This window comes from Tiliqua scincoides, chromosome 2 (assembly GCF_035046505.1).
Source record: "Tiliqua scincoides isolate rTilSci1 chromosome 2, rTilSci1.hap2, whole genome shotgun sequence".
Taxonomy (NCBI): Eukaryota; Metazoa; Chordata; class Lepidosauria; order Squamata; family Scincidae; genus Tiliqua; species Tiliqua scincoides.
This window is the reverse complement of record NC_089822.1, coordinates 30,836,490-30,860,095: the sequence shown is the minus strand read 5'-3', so window position 1 is coordinate 30,860,095 and position 23,606 is coordinate 30,836,490. Positions and strand designations below refer to the sequence as shown.

The 23,606-nt window shown below is 41.7% G+C and overlaps 2 protein-coding genes across 3 annotated transcripts in view; one reads left to right on the top strand and one right to left on the bottom strand.

Annotated features, from left to right (window-relative positions):
* Positions 1-23,606, top strand: part of IQGAP2 (IQ motif containing GTPase activating protein 2) — an 82,088-nt gene that overhangs the window by 22,368 nt on the left and 36,114 nt on the right. For both annotated transcript variants that reach the window (XM_066613459.1, XM_066613458.1), the window contains exons 9-13: positions 442-602; positions 813-937; positions 4,950-5,113; positions 18,145-18,235; positions 21,541-21,702. In XM_066613459.1, the coding sequence (XP_066469556.1) occupies positions 442-602; positions 813-937; positions 4,950-5,113; positions 18,145-18,235; positions 21,541-21,702 (703 nt within the window). The remainder of the gene's footprint in view (positions 1-441; positions 603-812; positions 938-4,949; positions 5,114-18,144; positions 18,236-21,540; positions 21,703-23,606) is intronic.
* F2RL2 (coagulation factor II thrombin receptor like 2) lies at positions 9,326-12,285 on the bottom strand. The gene is made up of 2 exons (XM_066613460.1): positions 12,080-12,285; positions 9,326-10,503 (listed from the first exon to the last, which is right to left on the bottom strand). Exons 1-2 carry the CDS (start codon positions 12,141-12,143, stop codon positions 9,407-9,409), a joined length of 1,161 nt encoding a protein of 386 aa, XP_066469557.1. The 5' UTR covers positions 12,144-12,285; the 3' UTR covers positions 9,326-9,406.

The window sequence follows — 23,606 nt, the reverse complement described above, 5'->3', positions numbered from 1 at the left end:
TGAAGCTTTGTTTATGGCATTTCAATAGGGAGGAGGGAGGAAAGGAAAGGAGCAGAAGAAGAAAACAAAGGAAAGAATGAGAGGGTGATGTAGACTGGAGATGGAGTACAACCTGCCAAAGTGTTGGTTTAGTCAATGCCTTGGTGAAATCAGTAAAATTATGAAATGTCAAAATGGAAGTCCCTGAGGTATCATGGAGACAATGTCTAAGTGAACTTATGATCATTCCTTCATCAGTTGTTTGACTTATGACTTTTCTAATTCTTGGGAGCCTTTGAGCACAATCCTATGCATGTCTACTCAGAAGCGTCCTATTGGGTCCAAAGGGGGTTACTCACAGAAACGTGTGCTAGGATTGCAGCCTTTGAAAGTTTTTAGTTCCATAGGTCCTCTCTGATACTGAAGCTTAGTTTCCTTGGTCATCTGAATATATTCCTACAGAACTACCTGTCTCATGATGAACTGTCTATTGCTGTTGAAATGCTGTCAGCAGTGGTGCTGCTCAATCAAGCTTTGGAAGGCAAGAACATAGTGGCGACAAAGACTCACCTCAGTAACCCAGCCATTGGCTTTAATAACCTAGAAGAAGAGAACTTACAACGGTAAATACTTCCATTTAAGACTCTCTTCTGTGAAGCATGAAGAATATGTGCTGGTGTGCACATAGGAGAATGAGCATGCATGTTTTTTCTTCTTTGTTATATGTGGGTGTGTCAAGCTAGAAGGAATCTTAAGAATCATAATGGAAAAAGAAATTCTAACATTAGGTCCATTATGTTTTTTATATAGTGATTTTAATTATTTCTTTACAGTTATGCTGATACCCTGATGACTATTAAGTTAGAAGTTTCATCTCAAGGGCAAGAATATTTAAGCTGGAATGATATCCAGAACTGCATTGACATGGTTAATATGCAAATTCAAGAGGAAAATGACAGTAAGTATTTGATTTGCTTGGTTGTGAAACCTCACCAAGTGAAGTAGTGTTGAATTGCATATCTATTTGTACCACAGCAATTACTCATTCTGTACGGGCACTTGATTCAAAACCATTCCAGGTTGCTGAGACTTTAAGCACAAGGGATCAACAAATAGCTGTGTGTTGCAGCTGGGTAAGTGTAATGGTAGAGGAAGTGACGACCCCCACTAAGCATTGGGAAAATCTTCTCTCTGCCTTATGCACACACTCTTCCCTCCCCCACAACCACTCTTTATAGAATTTGGATAGCAGCCCAGATTGAGGGGGGATGTAGCACAAGATCAGAACAAATGCATGGCTTCTGTGTACCGTTGTCATTTAATTCTGTGTACACACAAAAAGAGGATTAGTACTTCCAGGTTCAGTTGAACAATATTCTGTACCTTTTACCAAGGTCTCGAACATTTGTGCTGACCAGGGGCATTATGCACTGGCATTAACAGCTTCTATACAGGCTCAGGATGGCTCATCTATTGCCTAGGCAATTATCAAGGAGCTAAATGTAGAACTCAGACAGGCAACAGGATATTCTGCATATATCCTGAAGGCTGTATCGGAACAGACGGTATCTAAATGAATTTCTTGGTATGTTCTTCCTCTCTGTCCCTACCACAATCTCCTTCTCTTTTCTCTTTCTTTCCAGTATTGCATTTTAGATTGCAGGTTCTTCAAAGCAGGGGCCTGCTGTCTTTTACAGTATAAGCAACAACATAGAAATAATTCCTAGATTGCGGTTTGACCTCTGCTTCTTCCTTATTGCTATCAACTGAACTCTGAAGTGTGAGAAAAACTTCTTGTGGGTTATGAAGTAACTGCCAGTTGCTGCTTCCCATTGTGTTTCCCTGTGGAACAGGCTGGGAACTTTAGCCCAACAGAAGAATCAAGCAGTGGCAGTCAAGGGGTCACCTGACCTTCCTTTGTCTCCTTTGCACTGATAGAGCGCTCTGTAGCTCTCAATAAATAATTGGCCTCTGTCTGAGAATAGTAATAGGAACCTCCTTCCCTAGGTATTTAAGAGTAAAAAAAGCAAGCTAGTGAAGTAATCTGTATTTCAGTAGATCTTCATAAATTATTACTGTTACAGTAATTACAGTAATGTCATTTTCAATTGCCTCATCTTAGACACTATCCGCTTAGAGCAGGGGTGCCCAAACCTCCGCCCAGGGGGCAACTTGCTGCCTCGGGGACTCCCAATCCAGCCCGTGGGGAGCCCCCAGTGTCCAATGAGCCTCTGCCCCTCCAGAGACTTGCTGGAGCCCACACTGGCAACTGCTGTCAGCGTGAGGGCAACTGTTCAACCTCTCGCATGAACTGGGGGACTAGGGCTCCCTCTGCTACTTGCTGTTTCATGTCTGTGATGCAGCATGGCAGTGAAGAAAAGGCTGGCCTTGCTTTGTACAAGGTCTTTTAGAGGTCTTGAGCTACTGCAAGACCTTCCTTCATTCATATAAGTTCCATCTCTAATATATTCATTTATGTCAGCATGTATACACTGCTGAAACAGGCGCCTGCGTTGGCTTGGTCATGTCATGAGAATGGGTGATGGTCGGATCCCAAAGGATCTCCTCTATGGAGAACTTGTGCAGGGAAAGCGCCCTACGGGTAGACCACAGCTGCACTACAAGGATATCTGCAAGAGGGATCTGAAAGCCTTAGGAATGAACCTCAACAGATGGGAAACCTTGACCTCTGAGCATTCTGCTTGGAGGCAGGCTGTGCAGCATGGCCTTTCCCAGTTTGAAGAGACACTTTGCCAACAGACTGAGGCAAAGAAGGAAGGCCCATAGCTAGGGAGACAGACCAGGGATACACTATATTTGCTCCCAGTGTGAAAGGGATTGTCACTCCTGAATCGGCCTTTTCAGCCACACTAGACGCTTGTCCCAGAACCACCATTCAGAGCGCGATACCATAGTCTTTCGAGACTGAAGGTTGCCAACAATAACAAATTTATTCAAATTTTAAATGTAAATTAATTCTTTTCCCAACACAGTGTCGGAGAGATGATGCGGCCCTCCTGCCAAAATGTTTGGACCCCCCTGGCTTACAGGATGGTTCTCTTCAGGACATACAGTATGTCTGTGGGCTAGTCCACAGATCATTTTTACACCCAAGTAGAATCTCCCATTATCTTTAAGTATAAGCTGGTAAAGACAAATACGATGTGTAAATTGGGCAATTGCCTAAATGGTCTTATTTATCATTCTTATAAAGAAGTGAAAAATTACCAGTGTTCATGTTAGTCATAGGTAGTCAGCAACTGATAGTTGGAGACTTGGGTATCAATTTATAAATGTGCATTTCCTTAAGTTTATATGCAAAATAGATTCCAGAAAAGTCCAAAATTGTGGTTTGTTATAAATGAGTAATCTGTGAACAATTCAGTTAAGAAACTAGTACACAAAATCAGCCAATTAAGAGCATAGGGTGGGGTCTTAACTAGTGGTTCTGCTAGGAGCTCAGTGCACAAACAGAAGCTTCCTCTGTGACAGCAGACGACACCATTTCTATTCTATTCTATTTTTAATGTTTTTAATTCAGATTTGAAGGACATGAAAACTTGTAAAATATAGATTGGTAAGAACACAAGCTTTTACTAACTCTAACTGTAGGTTTGGTCAACACCATGAAGTGATGACTGCAGCCACTGAAGATCAAATGGCACAGATGACAATCTCAGTTTTGTCTTGCTTTCAATACAATTCACACATTCAGCTGTGAGTCAAGTCATATACAGGTGCGGTCTGCTTATCCACGGATTTTTTATCTGGGGATTTGTCTCAACATGAATGGGGTGGGGGAACCAAAAGTCACACACACCTTTGCCCTGCGCTGGCATCTCGTTCCATTTCCAGGCAGCCCAAAACACTACAAAAAGGCTCCATTCTCAGGCAGGGAAATAGCCCTGGAGCTCTGGAAGAGCTCTGGAAGAGCGCACACACGCACACAGGTGTGGTAGAAACAGAGGGGATTGCTTTAAAAAACCCAGGGAGTGTTTGCCGAATTCCCCCGCCATGGTGTAGGCAATCACTGACACAAGCAACCTGCCCCCCCATGGTGCAGGCTATTACCAACACAAGCAAGCCTTCCCACCAAGCAAAGCATGAGATTTAGCCTACAATCCTCTCCACACTTTCCTGGGAGTAAGCCCCATTGACTGGAATGGGGCTTACTTCTGAGTAGAAACACATGGGGCTGGACTCTGAAAAGATCAGCAACCTAACTGTGAAAGAAGCTGGGCAGCTGGCAACGGGAGGGCTGAGTACGGAAAGGAGGGGATTGATAACAGCTGCCTTAGTTTCCTTCCATCCGGGAGTGTCAGGCTGCAGCATATTTGCGTAACTCTATGGAATTTAGCACAACGCGTTTTTTGATAATTGCACCGCATCACGGAACGGAACTAAGGCGGATAAATAGGCTCCACCTGTATGTGTAACTGACTCTTGCATTACACAGGCATCCCCTGCTTTCTGATGGTTCATTTTTTGACATTCCTCTCTTTCAACGCATTTCAGTTATACCCGGAAGTCATTCATTCAACACATGCGCCGCACTTTCAACCTCTCTCTGCTGGTCTAAAGGCTAAAATTGCCATCCCCTGTGTTTTGAATATGACATGGTGATTCAAACTGTTTTGGGCTGGGTGTGTATGTGAGAGAGAGTGTGTATGCACACTCACCCACTGTAACTCCAGTCCCATTCCCAAAGGCATTGAGAGTCCATTTGCAGAAATCTCTGTGTGACAGCAGGAGTTTATAAGATAGCAAATTGCAAATGCCTTTTTTAGCTAAAAAAGCATTGGAAGCAACATTTGTAAATTAAAAAAGACCACGTTTTGCTTTTCAACCATTTCCACTTTTCACCATGGCTCCAGTTCCTAACCTGTAAAATGAGTGCCTGTATCCCTAAATATTACCATGGTTATTGCAAGTTCTTGTTTATATTGATTATGAACATCATTTTTGCTTAGGGATTTCAGCAATTGATCATATTAATAAAGCCATTGATGAGGGAGATCCTACAAAAACGGCAGAAGCATTGTTACTCCCTCCAGCAAAACTCCAGGGTGTGAGAGGAGCATCTGCATGGCATTACCAGGATGTCCTAAAGAATGCAAAAGCACTCAAATGCCAGGTATAGTTTGAGGCCTTTTCCCGGTTTCTTAAAGTATGGAATTGCACAAAGCTTTGACATTACTACTTGCTCATTCCTGCAGCATTTGTACATAATCTCTTTTAAAAAGTGAATTGCAGTGTTGTCTAAGTAATCTTGTGGTTTACATGATGAATGGAGATTGAGCTTTGGGTGGCTAGAGGAGTCTTGCATACTTTTTAATGGTTCACTAAGGGCCCAGTTCTATCCAAACTTCCAACACCAGTGCGGCAGCCATCAGGGCATGCACTGCATTCTGTGTTGAGAGTGCAGTCACAGAGTCCTCCTCAAGATAAGGTAACATTTGTTCCCTTCATCGGGGCTGCACTGCTACTGCTTCAGCAGTGGAAAGTTGGATAGGATTGGGCCCTGCTTGCTACTTGCTGTTGTAGAAGTTTCAAGTATTTATAGGTTAGCTGTTTTAGTTCCTAGTTTATTTATTGGCTACTGGGACTGTGGGTAATGAATTCTTCAAGTAGTGACTTATCAAATTTAAATTTACTTCTTTTTCAAGAAATACCTAAATAGGTAACTCCCAGAAAAGTACAGAGGCAAAAAAAAGTAATGAGACTACAGTTCTTAAACTATAGCCTCTTCACACATCAGTACTTTTTCTACATACATTAAACAAGGCATTTGTCTTGTGCATGTCAGTTGCTTTTGTTACATGGACATCCTTTGTGTATGGAAAACAGTGCATGTAAGTATTTCTTTTAACAGTGTTTCCTTAACTTCCCTAGTTAGCAGTATATGTATGCCTGTTTTCTTGTCAGTGATACTGTCCTTTACCTTCTCTCAATTTGTGTGTACCTACCTTATGTTCATTGCCTTTCCACTTCTATGTGTTTGATAAAGTAAGCTTTTCGAAATGAAGGCTCATACCACAGTAAAGCAAAATTATCATTGGCTGCTTGTTTTAAGATGTAATTAAGCACAAAATGTTACCCTTTTAACATGACATTGTTTAGCGTTATTCCTGAAATATCAAGCACAATTACTTAAACCTCATTCTTCACTGTATCTAAGCCTTACATGTAACTGAAATATTTGCATATTCTTGTCTCTGTTTTCGTCACCTTCCTGTTTCCCCTTTATATATCTAAATCAGGGGTGTCAAAGTCATTTCATATAGTGGACCAAATCACATTAAATGATGCCTGCTGATAATCGGAAGTGATGTCATTAAGCAGGAAGTTGTGTCATCAATTGCAAACCTGGCCCTTTTTCTGTCTGGGGGCACAGGACCGCAAAATGCTGCTCCCCGCCCAATAAACAGCACTTCTGGTTTTCTGTGAAAACCAGAAGTGCTGTTTTTTCATCATTTTGAATAATAATAATTATTATTATTTTTACCCCGCCTTTCTCTCCGAAGGGACTCAAGGCGGCTTACAACATATTAAAAACATAATTTAAAAACAAATAAAAACATATTAACACATCATAAAAAACAGCAGTCAGAATAAAAACTAGGTAAAAAGAGCATAGAACAGCAGCAAGTCATAAAAGAATCAGGCCTGTAAAAATATTAAAAGATGTTAAAAAGATGTTAAAAGGCCGAGAACTCAGAAGGCTTGTTTAAACAGAAGGGTCTTCAGGCCTCGCCAAAAGGTCTCAAGAGAGGGAGCCATTCTTAAGTCAAGGGGAAGGGAGTTACATAGCGTTGGTGCCACTACTGAGAAGGCCCTATTTCTTGCAGCCGCCCCACGTACCTCCCTAGGTGGCGGCACTTGTAAAAAGGCCTTCTCTGATGACCTAAGAGGATGAGCCGGATTGTACGGGAGTAGGCGATCTCTAAGATACCCTGGTCCAGAGCAGTATAGGGCTTTAAAGGTCAATACCAGCACCTTGAATTGGGCCCGGAAACGAATGGGCAGCCAATGCAGCCGCTGGCGAAGCGGACTGACAGAGTCGAACTGCCTACCTCCCGTAACCACATGGGCCGCCGCATTCTGCACTAATTGCAGTTTCCGAACCGTCTTCAAGGGCAGCCCCACATAGAGCACGTTACAGTAATCTAATCTTGAAGGCCTCTAATTTTGAAGGCCTTTTGGGGGCTGGTGAGTTCACAGGCAGCCTCCGCGGCCCTTAAAAGTCTGTCTAAGGCCTTGAAAACTGGCCTAAAAATGGACCTGGATAAAAATGGCAGCGGAGAAGGGTCACGGTGCCACCACTGCTCTGCAGGTGCTGCCCAGGGCATTTGTCCCCCCAACCCCTGCTCCCCAGGTACACTGGTGGGTGTCATTGAGGTCATGACCAGAAATAAGCACTTTCTTCCTCACTTCGGAACTCATTAGCTACAAATGAAAGAAGAGAAAATATAATTTGGATAATTTCTTTTTTTCTCTAGCAGTTAAAAAAATTTTTTTTTAAAGAATGCATGTTGTAACCAAAGGCCATTACCCTGAGTTGTAACCTGTGTAGTTCTATTCCTAAGTCCATCCCATTTCCCTGTCCTGTATTTGTAATAAATAAACATTTTTTAAAAAATTTTAAAAAAGAAAGAGAAAATATGTAAATATTGATCAGTTTTTCAAGAAATGGGAGAGCCGTTATCGTGGGGAATGCCCTTTCAGCAGTGAAGCTGGGAGATAAGGGCTGAACAAAAAGTTTCCGCAGGCCACATCTAGCCAACAGACTTTATTTTTGACACACCTGATCTAGACTGTAAGTCGCTTTAGATAAGAATTTCTAATCTCATTCTGTCTGGTGTCCTGTTCATCAGTGGCACCATATAATTTTTTTTTTAACTTTCTGCCTCAGAGACATGTTTTTAAGCCAAATTGCTGTCTGATGAGTGTATTTAAACAAGTTATATTTCCTGTAACCTTTTTGTGTCTTTTCTACTTTGTTTACACTGGTCATGCTTATACAAATGAAATCTACTGAACTTATGACTGACTTCTGATTAAATGTTTAGAATTGTCTCTAATACCAGCGCTACAAATGTTGGGACCCTTTGGTAGTTATACTTTTGTGTGCATTTACTCCAATTGCAATTAATTGTGGATAGTTACAGCTCTTCAGCTGGGGGGGGGGGTTGTAAACATACAGCTAATGCACAGTAATTATTCTTTTGTCTCTGCATTTTAAAAAGGCTACGAAACTTAACGTCATTCTACTGCATTGTATATGTAATTATCCCCTACTACAGGGCTTTTCAAACTGGGGTGTTGCGACGCCCCAGCCTGTGGGCCCTTGCCTATGCCCCCTTAATGGGCAGCCTGGAGGCAGGGAGGAGGCAGCAGCGCGATCCCTAGGATTGCGCCGCTCAAGGGGCTGCAGGGGCTTGGGTGCACTTACCCAAGCCTCCTGCAGCCTCCCTGGAGTGCGGGGAGCCCGGTGCGACCTTTGGCAGGGCTCCCCACAGCAGCGAAAGTGAAAGCGGAGCTTTAGCGGAGGCGGGGTGCGATCGCTCCGCTTTTACTTTCACTGCTGCAGGGAGTCCTGTCAAAGTTAGCACCTGGCTCCCCACACTCCTGGGGATCACACCATTGCCTTCCACCCACCCTCGCTGCCTTCCCCCGCCCCTGCAAGCACTTACAGTGGCTCAAACTCTCCATGAGAGTTTGAAAACCACTGCCCTACTGCAATCCTAAGATATGAAGGCCAAATCACTAAGATTTTGTTAACTGCTGTGTTTGATTAAGATTACTCTGTGACCTATACAGTTTGAATGCTATTATTTCAAGTGAGTCATATTATGCAGCAATTCAGACATTACCAAGGCACTGTAGAAATAGACTACAAGGGAATGGCAACCCTTCATCTCAAACCAGCATGCAAATCAGGCCACCCTATAAAACCACTATTCCTTGTATTTTGTGGTTCATTGCTATCCTTAATGAAAAAGGAAAATTAGAGTTATCAGATTTAATGCCTGCTTATGAATGAACTTTGAAAACTTACATAATACTAAAACCCTAATACAGTATAGGTACCTTTTCATGAAAGTGATGGAAGTGTGAAATAACTTACCATTTTAAACAGTATTGCTCATTGCTAGAAGAGAAATCCATAATTAATATTTTATTTTCATTTCCTATTGCAGTGATGTATGAAAACCAAACTAGGCTCAAAAAAGAAACAAGTGTGCTTTAACTTGCTCTCCCATCAATATTTACCATTAAAAATATTTGGTTAAATCATGCAGACTTAAAATACATGAATAAGTACTTTAATATTTGCTGTTATTATAAAAATAGAATCTTTTAATAGAGTATATGATGAACAAATATATTTACAACTTTGTCAAATATCAAGAGAGAAGTGTATCATTCATTTTTCGTTGGCTATTTTAACAACTGTAAGATAGGTATTGGTGTGAGCTTTAATTTTGGACATCAGGAAGTAAAGGAATGGGTCGAGACAGCTGTTCAGACTGCTTAGGCATAAAGCGATAAGGTAAAAAAAATACAAATTGTCTTTGTAATTATAGTAGAAATTCACATGATGAGCAATCAGTATAATGTTGCTGGGTGTATAGCAAATAGCAAAAATGCTAAGGATAAGGAAACTGACTTTGATGTACCAGAACCACTTCCGATCATAAGCTTTGAGGGTTCTAATGATTGAAACATAACAAAAAATAACTACACAAAGAGGAATCACAAATCCAAAGACTGCCAGAGAGATGAAATAGTAGAATTGGAATGGTGACTCAGTTTCACAGGAGTTATGTACATCGTGGCAGGTAGTGATATTTAGTTGACTTAGATAATAACTTTGCTTTGTTATGATCAGAGGCAACATATATAAGAAGACAATGGTCCATACCACCCCACAAGCTAATATTGTTAATGGTTGTGTAGGCAGAGTCCTATAAGTAAATGGATGAACAATGGCCACATAACGGCTGATGCTGATGCAGGTGAGGAGTAGAGCAGAACAAGACATGTTGCCATAGAAGATGGCAGTCATGATTCGGCATATTGCTTCTCCAAATATCCAGTTGTTACCACGGAGATGGTATGAGATCTTGAATGGCAGCATAACACAAAACAGAAAATCCGAAATGGCCAAGTTTTTGTAGAATATTGCGGTACGGACTGATCTGATTTTGAAAAACAGCATCCATAGTATGATGGCATTTGATGGTACTCCTATTAAAACCACAGCTATGTATACAGCTGGTATCAGCTTCACACTCAGGGAGCTGGTGAGGTACTTGATTGTGGTATTGTTGATCTTTAGTCCTGAGACATTGGACTTCCCCACAGAACAACTGTTGTCGTCTTTGTTGTGAGGGGGCTTTGTCTGGCCTTCTATAGCAGATGGAGGGAAATCCTCATATGTATCTTGTGGAGTGCCATGGAAAGTCCTAATAGGGTGTAACTTGTCACCTTGACAGCTGGAGCTGATGTTACATTTCCTTTCTAAACATAAAAGAAAAAAATAGTTAGTTGCAGAAATACAGGCTTTAAGGCAACAATAGTATTTCTCTGGAAATACTATTGATTATTTTTATTTCTAGCTTGTAACAGTTTTGGCACAGAAGTATATCTATTTTTAAGGAAGGTGGGGAACACCTTGTGTATCAAAAGCCAGTGTTGTATAGCAGTTGGACTGTGGAATTTTGGATTAGCCAGGACACCTGGTTTCAAATCCCTGCTTGGACCATGAAACACAGTGGACAACTTTCAGTCACTCTCAGGCTAACTTTCCTCAAAAGATTGTTTTGTGAAGAGGGGTAACTCCATCCATGTATACTCCACCCCAAGAGGGGTAACTCCACCCCAAGTTCCTATAGTTATTTTTCTTATAATAAACTTGCAACATTTGGGAAACCAAGATCTCTTCTGTCATCTTTCTGGAGGAAGTGGTACTTTATGACAATACATGAAAAATGGGTTGTGGCTTGTATGTGCTTGTCGGTCTTACACCTTACTCATAATCATGTTACTCAGTTAAATCTGCATACTCTTGAGTGTGCTTAAGTGCACTGAAGATTGTGACCTTAAACTCATCTTCCTCATGCAAAATGTTACCAGATACGTCTAGTAAGGTTTTTACTATCCTTCCTCTCAAAGCTGTGAACATCATATAACACATTTCCTCCTGTCAGGCCCATCAATAATACTTTAGTAGTACTTGCTAGATAGGGTGACACACAAATATGTTTAAAGTTGGAAAAATTGTCATAAAGCAGATATTTTAAAAGGTGGAAGGAAAACAATGTTAGAATGCAATGTTTTGGCAGCGATGTCTGGATATTCTACAACATCTAAGTGCAGAAATTATGTTTAAACCCAGAAAAAGCAACTAATACAGAAGTAGTTTACTGATTATAGCTGTGCTAGGATTCAAATATAAAGACAGTAAGTACAGAGAATTAATTTCTTGTAAGCATACCAAATAAAATAATAGTCAAGTATTTTGTTTTCTTCATTAGTCCCCCATATTCTGCTAAGTTTTTCAACTATTTATATGAAGATTGTTTTGCATTAATGCCCAGATAGCACTGGTAAGTTGAGGTTTTTGTAATTTAAGAATTCATCAAATTAATGAATGTGCTCAAATAAGTATTCTATGAGCACAAAGAGGAAGTTTTATGTAAAAGCAGAATACTGCTTGAACGTACATTGATACACTTTCTTTGTTACTAAGCAACAAAGTAACTATTCAAAGTAGCTGTTACTAAATGTAAAGTTTCAAGAAAATTAACTCTATAATAAGAGTTTGGAATTCTTGACTTTTTATTAGTTATTAGTTATGCAGAATATTGAATGCTAAGGCAATTAAGCTGCTCAGTTACATGTTGATATGGAAAATAAGTATATAACATGTTTTTCCCCTCTCCTCCCCATCAGGATACTATTACTGAAATGGAAATCTGTCTTCCTTGAGCTTTTGTTTAATGTTGTATATTATGTGACTATGACTTGGTTAATGACAATCAAAATAAAAGCAGAAAGCGCTGAGACATGACTATGTAGAATGTGAGCATCTTACCTTTGTAGCATAAACTGGTGGACAGGAAGAACAGCCCGCTGATGAACAAGAACAACCTTTCCATTGTGGCAGCTGTTAAAATTCAAATTTTAAAAAACGTGCTTTCACTTGTCTAATTGTTTGTTAATCCACATTTTAGCAAAGAAGTGTTTGGAGCTTCATATCTGACCACCAAAAGCATCCTGAATGCCTAAGTCTTTCCTGGTTTTCCTATTTGTTCTTTGTCTAGTACAGAGAAGGGTGTGACTCATCTGAATGTAGAAACAGGCATGACTGCTTAATCCTCCAGCCAACACAGAAGAGATAAACTTCCTTTTTGCAAAAAAAAATTAACTCTCAAACTGCCTAACTAGAGAAGAGGGTGGGATCTTCCATATCTAAGATTTCAAGGAAAATTATTCAGGAAATCTTGTGACTGAAATTATAGAATCTTGGTTTGTTTCTGTTAACCATTTATTTAGAATAAAATCCCAAATAGTGATCCATTGACATGGACAAAGAATAGTTCTTGACATAGTTGCATAATCTTAGTTTGGTAAGATTAATGGTACAAATAAATTTTATGTTCATAAAATTTGGTACTGTGGGAGGAAGTACAAGTCAGGAGATGCTTGAAAAATACAGTGTTTTGGCACTTTTAACTAGTTTGGGGTATGATCTTTGTGGACAAGTTTATTACATCATATAAACCTCATGTAGGGCTACCAATTTTCACCCTTAAAAATCCCAAAGAAATATAGATCATTAAACAGTAGTGCTAAGCTAAACTGGTATAAACGTGATGTCTCTTTGCTGCAATAGTCTGGGGGCTGATGCAGATGTAATACTTCTAATTGTGCAATTAGAAGCACGCTATAGCATTGTGCAATTCTCCCTCTCTTACCCTTTGGTTTTCTGGAGCTCAAATTCCTGTGGCCTATTGTATTAAACATAAGGCTTTCAATATTTTTAGAAACCTTATAAGTAAAAAGAAATATAGACAAGGCAAAATTTGCAAAGAAAAAATGAGATAGCCAGTGTTTAATGGGAGCAGGTTCCCTCAATCTCCAAAATTTCAATGTCAAAACAGTTAATGAATAGAACAAGAGTTCATTCCAGTGGTGTAGCTAGAAGGGGTGCAAAGCACTAAGTTTTGCAAGGAGCCTCCCCACAGTGTGCAAGCAGCCCCTTCCCTTCAGAGCTGCTCAGGGTGGGGGGGGGAACAAAATGGAGGCTCCAAAGGGGAGGGGCCACTTGCATGCTTCAGGGAGACTCCCTGCAAAATTTAGTGTTTTGCACCCCCTCTAGCTACTAGTTCATTCTCATATGGTGGGCATGTTTGTGTGAATCAGCACTTGATTGCCAGTCTAGTCTGATCATGCTTCGTGTTCAACCTAAGGTCTGAATTTGAAAAGAAAAAATTGAAATTTGAAAGCTGGTTTCAAATCCTGGATTAAGCAGGAACTATAGTGAGTTGGGCAGCTAATCCTGAGCTGGCACAAGTTTCTTGCACTGGCTCCCAAGTGTCTAAGCGTGCTATAAAGCACGTTCGCTACCTGTGCAAGGACGGCTCTGGCATAGCAGCGCTAGACCTGCGCCCGGATAGGGTAAGTTTGTGCTGGCATGGGCAGGCTGGCACAGGGGGCTGGAAAGGGTGACAGGAGTGTGTAACAGAGGCGTTTTTGGGTGCAGGAGGACAGAGGGGGAGGTGCATCATGCCCTGCAGGGGGGTGGGACCAACCCTGGCCAGATCCTAACCCTTGGTCTGACCAGTGTTACATGGGCCACTTGGACTTGCTCCCATTAAATTGCAGGCACAGATCCAAGTAGACCAATAGGGCTGGCTGTTGTGCGACATGGGGTAAGGGTAATAAAATCCCCTTACTCTGAGTTGCACCCAAGCCTGCACCTACCTTGCCCTGGGATTCAGCGCAGGCCAATCAGCCTACCTGTTCCAGTGCAAGTTAGGATTGTGCCCTTATTTAATGTTTTCATTGTAGCATTTAACTGCTATTATGTGATTGCAGTGGGAGCTTCTGTAATCACCCACCTTGCCTAAATTTGCATATACATAACAAATAAGAATTGATGTTTGCAATGTGGAGGGTCATTGGATGAAGCACATAATACTGCAGCGTATTCCTGATTCAAATATTTTAAAATTTGAAACCTACAAAGGGTGTTTAAGAGAATTCTTTATGTGAACCATTGTATGCATTATGCAGGATGAGATCATAGAATTCTGGACCATACCACTTTAGACTAAAGGTGGGAGTTAATAATCTAAATGTTCTCTTTTGTAAAAAAAAAATCTTTCCAGCAAGCACATCAGGGCAAAATGGGAGAGCTACTCTGCACTCAGTTTTTCTCCCTTATGTGCTAGTTTACAAAATCTTAAAAGCTTTACATGTGGGAGAATGGTAAAAATTTGACACCCCGAGCCTGCATTCTGAAAGTGGGCAGTCTAGAATTCTGCCATCTTATTCTGAGTAACATGTAGAACTACTTCAATTCTCATTCTTTAATTTGTCAAGAAGACTTGTTGCTAAGATTTTCAACTGTATAAAGGATTTAATACTTGATACGGCACTTTCCTTCCATGGCAGCTATTCTACAGGTAGTCCCTTAAAGCAAAGATCTTCAGCATGCATGTCAGGACTCATCAGTGCTGTTGCCACTATTTTGTTTCAAGGCCCAGTCCTACATAGTTTGAACAGCAGACAGGGAGTAAATCTCATCAGGGACTTTAGCCCCAAAATCTTCAGTAGATCCCCTTTGTCCCCTGCCTGCTCACTTTCTGTCTTCTGCCGTGGCACTCCCTCTGATCTGCCTCGCCTTTCCATCTCTCTCGCTCCCTATCAAAACTGAGTACATGCTGTTGTCAATTTGCCATGCCTTTATCTTCTAGTTGGCCTAGAAGGAAAGAGGGATAAAACAGCCTGTCTCCCCCCAGCCAGCACACTCCCTCCTTGCCTGCCTTGCTGGGGTGTGCCTTCTGCCATCTGCAAAGTCAGGGAGGCTCCCCGCCTTGTGTTGCCTGCGGATGGCGGGTCCCCGAGCTGATCTCCCCCTGATGGGAGCAGCCGGGGGCCACGCCTCCATGCCTGGTGCCAGCCTGCCACGTCAACTGCCGGAGATAGTCCAGAAGGCCCTGGGATTCCCCAGCACTTCTGTGCCAGAGTGGTGGGTCTGGGCAAGGTGTGGGGAGGCCAGACACTCGCTCCCTGACAGCTGCCCCCTGTGCTCTCTCGCCATCCTTCCGCTGTGTCTCCTTTGCTGAGTCTGGATTTGGGGGTAGGTTGGGGTCCGGGGCTTCACCGGCTTTGCTTGGCACTCACCTCCTGCTGTGTGGCCTGGTTCCTAACAGGCCAGTACTGGTCTGTGGCCCAGGAGTTGGGGACCTCTGATCTAGAGAGGAGCATTATCAGACAAGAATTTTCAGGGAGGCAATAGAAGTACAGAAACACTTAGGGACAGAAATGGTAAGGAGAAGGCACTCTACTTAAGTGCAACTTGGACTCTGGTGTTGAGAAATGTGAAGGTTATGGGTTTTGGTAATGCAGAAGGTGAAGGGTTAAATTTAGTTGGTATGAAATCAAATAGGTGGGTATAGCCCTTTAACACAGCTGACAATGGTATAGAATTCCTTCTACAATTGGCACCAACTCAGTAGGCAAAAATCTCTCACCTGAGAAAAAAAAGACAGGAGTACCTCCTGCTCTGTTTAAATCCTAGACGGTACAATTTTGTGAACCTGTGTTCCATATGCAGCACATCATAGTGCAATCTTGTTTTCCCCAAGGAAACTTGCAGTTTAATTGTGCTGACCTCTGAGAGCCAAACTTGATGGTAGTTGTCCTGTGTGTCAGAACTGCAGTTAGACACTTTCTAATAAGAGATGGGAGAAATTTTAAAATGCATTAGAAGTGGAATGGGATGAACCCTTCTTTCTGGCCATCTCCACCTAACTTGCATTCCCCGGGTGGGGTATGCAAGACTTGAAATAGTTGCCAACAGGAGAAACAAAGTTGAAAAATTGTGACATAGGGGAGTGCTAGCGGGGGAAATATTCAGCATCCTTGCCTTTACACATTCCACTTGATAGATACTGGGTTATGCTGTTGTCCCATCTCTTTGGCCATAAATATTCTTGTTGACCCTAATTTTCATGTTTTCAGCATAGCAATCACAGCAAACTCTATTCCAATTAACATAACTTGTCAGTCACTACACCAACTTGTCAATGTTTTCCTGATCCTTGTTTTCAGTCCTTTATTTTTTGCAAACTGAATTGTGTCTGTTAGATTAGATTGTCTTCCTTCAGACTTGTAAATAATTTCACATTGTACCTGTTTTGAGTACAAGATTCTGATGGAAACTAGCTTTCTTGTGTGCAATCAAAAGCAAAGCAATTTAACTTCTAAAAATGTTGCTTCATTCATTTGGAATGCAGCTGGACTTTTAAGGTGGGGCTGGATGTGTACGTGTTAAAGTTCATAGTGGTAAAGTTGGATGATGTGGCACATTTTTCTGAGTACGTGTTTCCTTCCCTTTGGAGAGAGCCTGAAACTGCAAGCTAGCTTTCTTTTGCGGGCAATGACTTGTCTTCCTGTGTATGTTTTAGATAAACATTCTGAATGTGTTTCTCTGGGAATACATTTTATAAATGTGCATCTCTGCTGTCAGATAAAAGTTACAACATACCAACAATGTGAGTTCCACAGGAAGAGGTTCAAATATGGTAATAGAATTAGAGAAAAAAATGACCAGTTTAAGTCTAGTTTGAAGAACATCAAACCCCCATATAGTGCATCAGATGTCCATATACCAAGTGATGCTATCCTAACCACTAGCAAAGGTCATGTGTTTTCTAAGATACCTGCAAAGCAGGTAGCCTAACAAGGTTCCCAATAATCTGAGAGAAACTGGATTGTGTCATGCCACAGGGGAAAAACTTAGCACACTTTTTTTACCTTCAGTTCTGACTTGGTTTGTTCATTTTGGAAGTTCCAATCTCCTACCTAGTATAACTTTTTTCTGAATGATTTGGTAACCATGAGTGTTTTGAATGGACTGAATTCAGAGTTGGGAAACTATTTTAATTGCTAATGCTTCTTTCTGTCATCCTAACTGCTGAACTTTATTTCCAGAACATAAAGGAACAGTCATTATTGTCATTAAAGAAATCAGATCTGGTCATTGTGGTTCATTTGTAGATTACTCTAATTGGGTCTACTTGGGCGCTGCCCTTGAAAATAGTGTAGAAACTGTAGATGGTACAAAATGCAACAGCCCAAGTCCTGTCTTTAGCACCTTAGTCCCATCAAATATGCTACGATCCACCCTTATTGCTACTATGTTTCCAGGCCCAACTCAAGTTGCTAGCAGTTACCTTTACAGCCCTACATGACTTAGAACTTGTATATTTGAAGGGCTGTCTTCTTATTCTCATGTCTGTGCGTGCATCCTGCTCCTCATCTGAGACCTTTTGTCAGGTCTCCCTTTCAGTGATGTATGATGGGGGACAGGACCTTTTTGGCATCAGCACCCTGACTTTGGAACTTCTTCCCTGAGGAGGCAAAAATAGTCCAGTCCCTATCAGCTTTTACCAATATGACCAAAGTCTGTTTATTCAGACTAGTAAATTATGTTTGCTCTCTGATCATCTTTGATGCATGTCACAGCTATTTATAATGATGATTGATATTTTGTTAATTTTAATTGCTTTGCTTTTGTTAACTACCCTCATTCAAAACTTGCAAAATTAATCTTTCTAGAAGTCCTTAGTGTGAACGAAGATATGGTCTAGCACCTTGTGAGGTTAATCCACCTTGAGTCTCAATTCCTCTTGCACTCTATTTTAGAACTGAAACAAATTGCAGACTTTGGGGGGCTTCCCATTATGCCCTGCCACCAGAGCCCTTTTTACATCCTGTCTGATGAAGCACTCTAAACTCAAAGTGTTGCTTAACATCTTGCATTTATTTGGTTGAGCCTAATAAAGGTATTACCTGATTGTGGCTTTGGAGTATTTTTTTTTCCAATAGACCAACATGGACACCTACTTTTTTTTCCTCCTTATTTAGGAATCTTGTGATGAATCATCACTCCTTTGGCTAGATGAGATACAGAAAGGAATTGATGATGCTAACAGAAACATGGAAGATGCATCAAAATGTAAGCACACATCTGAACTGTACTCTGAACTGTTAATTTTTACATATTAAGTATTAAGAGGCCCGGTCTTAATTTCACTGAAGCAGAGTGTTGATTTAAATGGTCATCTCTATTGTGTAAGGATAGATTTTCATGATAGCTTGGTTGTATGAAATGGCTTTCAGAGAGGGAACACTTTTAGTACTCTAGTATTACTAATCCTCAGTCTAGCCGCTGAGACAAGCTTATCAAGTTATTTCAAAACTTCAGCAATTTGTTCTCAGTGGCTGCTAATGTTTCCCAACATGGATCAAACAAGAGCAACATGGTTTGATCATCAGGCTGTCAGCAGACCCTACTGAAGGTATAATTCAAATGATCACATAGAAGTGATTTTGAGGTCCAGATAACATGACTGACCAATGGGGCACTCAACAAAACCCACCTTCTTCATAGCACATCCCAATTACTTAGAGCAGTGATTCTCAAACTTTTTAGAGGCTCTGGAGCAGCGGTCCCCAAACCCCGCCCCGGGGGCCAGATGCGGCCCGCAGCAATCCTCTTTCCAACCCACAGCCAACCTCTTGTCCCCTGAAAGCCTCTGGCCTGCTCAACTGAACATGACCAGAACTGTGCTCTGATGCTGTCTGGAGGGTATTCTGAGGGCCAGAGAGATTGAATGAATGGGCCCATTCATTCATTTATTCACTCATTTAAGTTCCATCTCTAATTATTTAAATTTTATATTTAAATTTTTTTTCGGCCCTCCACACCACGCCAGAAATTTGATGCGGCCCTCTGGCCAAAAAGTTTGGAGACCCCTGCTATAGAGGCTGCTGCCTGGTTTATATATGCTACGGGTGTGGTGATAATGTTGATTGGGCAACAGTGCTCCGCCCCAGGTTGCAGCTTGTTTAACCCTTAATGCACATAGCCTAATCTGCCCTGCCAGTTTCATGAACCATCAGAAATTGGGTCCTGATCCACTGGTGGGTCCCAGACCTACAGTTTGAGAACCGCTGACCTGGAGGTTTTGGGAACTAAATAGCTGAGTGACAAACTGAAAAATTTCATATAAAGGATGTTTCTGCTAGATCCTTCCTTCTCTGCTCTATTTGTTTTCAAAAGGCAAGGAGTCATGAGATGTGTGGACTGGTAACCATGGTGCTGGGTAATGGAAGGCAGGAAGTAGCCAGTGGTGTCAGGTAGGACCCAGTGGAGTTTGGTGCAAGTGTAGTGAGCATGACACACCCATCTGCCATCTCAGATACACTTTTCAGTCCGTGCTTCATTGATGGGCAAGCCATGCTTAAACTGAGGAGAGCAACAAGGGAAAATAGAGCCATACTGTGCTGGTATGGATTTACTAATTCAATTTGATAGATAAAACTGTACATGATACCTGTGCACATTTTGAAGTACTAAAGATTTCATTATCTCCAGTGTTGTTTTGGAGACTATATCTATATCTATAGATATAGATATAGATATAGATATAGACACACACACACACACACACACACACACACCTTGATAATCAGTGACCACAGGGTGATCTGCCATTCCCTCCCTGAAAGGGCAGACATGAACTTGGGAATCAAGCATTTAGCCCTAATTGCCTGTAACTTTGTCTCGCTGCCTTCTCCCTATCCCTTTCAAAGCCATATATAGCTAGCAAATTGCATTCTGGAATGTACAACCTATATGGGGGTCAAAGAATCTGTTTACTTTGACTTGCAACAACATTTTAAAAATGACATTGTTTAAGCCCCCCCCCCCCCCCACATTTTTACTTTGGTCTTTGTGAAGGCCAAAACCCTTTTCCCTGGCAAATTAAATTTCTTTTGCAAAATTTTTTCCTCCATCCTACCCTTAGAGAAGGGAGAAGGAACGTTGTCATGAGATCATGCACCTGCTTTGTGAATTGATGCTGTCCAAACAAGTCTGCATACCACATGCTGCTTCTAAATATGTAGGATGGGGAATGCATCTGGCAACTGGGGAATACATGTGACATTTATCTCTGTGGCAGTGGTCAAATTTACATAACTTCCATATATGGCTTTGGAAATTCTTATGTGTTCCTGTTCTATTTAGGAAAAAAAAATCCCTATAATAAATATGAAGCGCAGGCAAGTATGTGAGAGAAGATCTTTATTTGTGAGTGCCCTTTCCAGGGATAGAAAGGCGGGATATAAATTCTATAAATAAATAAATCTGAGCAAAAATGAACAGTAAAAGTGTCTGAGTATTGTACACCATTACAATCCAAACTTAAGGTAACAATATAATAACAATATAATACCCATATAAAAATGCATATGACTGACTCCTTATGTTGTGAACACAACCTCTTTTTTGAAAAAAAAGTGCACATTCTGAAACATATAAACAAATTTTGAGGATTTCCCATTGTTATTGACATTCACAATATTTTCCCAGATATGACAGTGAGACAAAATAAGTTTGTGTACACCATTGGTACCTCTTCGAGTAATGTTTTTGATTTGTTTCTTCAGCTACTTTCTGTACCTAGGCTTAAAGAGTTCCATACCTGCACATTAAGTCAGTTCTTAATTTCTAAAAAAAAGACTGTAGGGCTCAATCAAATTGTAAGTGGCCATTCTTAGTCTTGAAAGGAAGCGAAAGTAGCATGATCAATGAATTCTATCCCCTGCTCATGTGCCATTTGTAAGATGATTTTTACTTACCTCTCTGACCCTTGCCTGGTCTCCTATGGTCCTGCTCAGAACTATGGTAGCTCTTTTGCTGGCACAGATCTGTAATGCCAAAGGGGGCATGTGAGGCCTGGGACAGGGGTCTATGATTTGGCAGCTGCTAGAACCACTGAGATTCACCCATATAACTGCACCAACAGCTGATCTGTGGGGCACAGTCAATGGTGCACTGCCCTTCAGATCTTGCTCCAGCAGCAGCATTCTGCAAGCTGGTGAAGAGGCTGCTGCAACAATGTACCACAAGGTTAGAACTGGGCCATAAATGGGAATGGAGAAAAAGTGCATATTAAGCTTTAAAGCAACACTTTCTGATTTGTACGAATCTGAAAAGAAGAAAACCTATTGCCTGATTGCAGCCCAAGACAGACTAGCTCCCTTGTTGCCAATGTGATAGTAATGTGGGTTGATCTCATGCTAGAGAAATAGGGAAAAATATATATCTCAGCCATATTAAGTTTTTTTGTACGCATTTAGTTTTCTGCACTAAGAGAAATGTCTTTGCTTTATTAAAAAAAATAGCACTGTATCTATAATGTACTGCTTTCAAATGTGTGATTGCTAATGTTCAATTTTAATTCTCTCCTTTAGTGGCTCTTGGAATAACAATGTTAAATCAGTGTTTGGAAAAAGGTGATCCTACAGAAATTGTAGCCATTTTACAATCGCCTAGCTTCAATTTAAACATTGAACCAGAGTGTGCTGAAGCCTACTATAATCATCTTTTGGAAACCAAGAGTTTAAAAACCAAAGGTAATACCCTCACCTGACTCGCTTGACATTGCAGGGAGGACATATTTAAATATCTAACTTGTAAATATTCCTGTATCCAGTGTTTTGCAAGTTGCTTGTCTACTTAATTGTCATTCACATATGCTTATATATGCCCTTACAAATAGGCTGTGTTCTTGGGGTTCCTGAAGGAAATATGTGGTTGAATCCGATAGCAACATTTGAAATGCTTCTTCCTAGGTGCTTCAGGGCAGTGTAAATTGTTGCTAAGAAAACACAGATGAAACCGGGAGTGGAGCATTTGTTGTTCCCTGGGGTTTCTGATCTCTGCTGTAAACAAGAACATTGTTCCACATAAATTATTGCTGTCGCTGGAATTGCTCTCATTTGAGTTTGCTTCTGAAAAGCTGCATCCAGTAGAAGTTTTCCAGAGCTTCCCAACTGTTTCAGTTCCTGCCTTGAGGGGTTCTGTGTGTGTGTGTTGTATGCAATGAATATAAAACTGATTGCCATGATAGAGTAACAGATCTGATGGTTTAAACCAGGGCTTTTCGAACTGGGGCGTTGCGATGCCCCAGCCTGTGAGCCCTGGCCTCTGCCCCCTTAAGGGGCGGGGGCAGCCTGTTGGCAGGGAGGAGGCAGCAGTGCGATCCCCAGGATAGCACTGCTCAGGGGGCTGCAGGGGTTTGGGAGCACTTACCCAAGCCTCCTGCAGCCTCCCCAGGGTGCGGGGAGCCCGGTGCAAACCTTTGTTAGGGCTCCCCGCAGCCGTGAAAGTGGAAGTGGAGCGATTGAGCTCCACTTCTGCTTTAGCAGAGGCGGGGTGGGATTGCTCCGCTTTTACGTTCACTGCTGCAGGGAGCTCTAACAAAGGTTCGCACCGGCTCCCTGCACCCCGGGGAGGCTTCCACCCGCCCCCGCTGCCTCCCCCCGCCCCCATAAGAACTTAAAGTGGCTCAAAATTCTCCTGGAGAGTTTGGAAACCACTGCCATATAGGAACTGTATTATTGGGTCAGACTCATGATTCTTCTAGTCCAACATCCTGTTTCTACACAGTGATTAATTCACTTCCTATGAAGCATCTTGAGTAAGCAATGGAAAGCTATAAAGCAATACTTAGTGGTCATTCGCCTTCTGGTTTGTACTAGCCCTTATTTTTAAGTCATGATTTCCAAATGGTTCGTGAGATGTGACCCCAGTAAAGGTGCAAACAGCAACTGTTGGGCAAAAGCTTAATTGTGTGTCTGCTTTGCACTGGGCAAGTATATATACACTTGCTGCTTTCTCTTAATCTTCCTATTCACATCAGCATATTATGGGCAGCTGTTGTTGAATCTGAATATCTACATTGTCATTGTTTTTCCTTCCCTAAGTCATCCACCTAAGACAAGAGTGGCTCTAACTGTTTAGCAGGAAGACTCAAATTCTGTTACAGAAATTTTTCCTTTCTCAGTTATAATTAACACCCAGTCTCGGTACAGGGCAGATGGGACATCCATGAAATGAACAGTGCTATGCTTGGGGGGGAGGGGGAATAGATGGGGCAGCAAATAGTTGCCTGCCACCTTCCTCCTCCATGGCTGCAGACCAAGCCAACCTCCTTATCTGCCACTACCTCCACGTGGGGTCTTTAATCGAAGCAGGAAATGCAGACTGTGCTGACATTGCTCCTACTTGGTTTAAAGAGCCTGTGCAGAGGAGGGAGCGAGATCACTTCATACCAGTCCTCTGAGCGTGGTAATCTGACTCCCTCACCTTGCTGCTGCTTCTGCCAGACTGAGCCTTGTGGAGGAAGGAGCAATGTGAGAAAAAGGCAAGGGACCAGATCACTGACAGACTGCAGCAAGCATGCCCATTTACCTGGATTCTTCCTCTGATGCAGGAAATGTGGATTATGCTGGGATCACTCCCAGCATGTTCCACT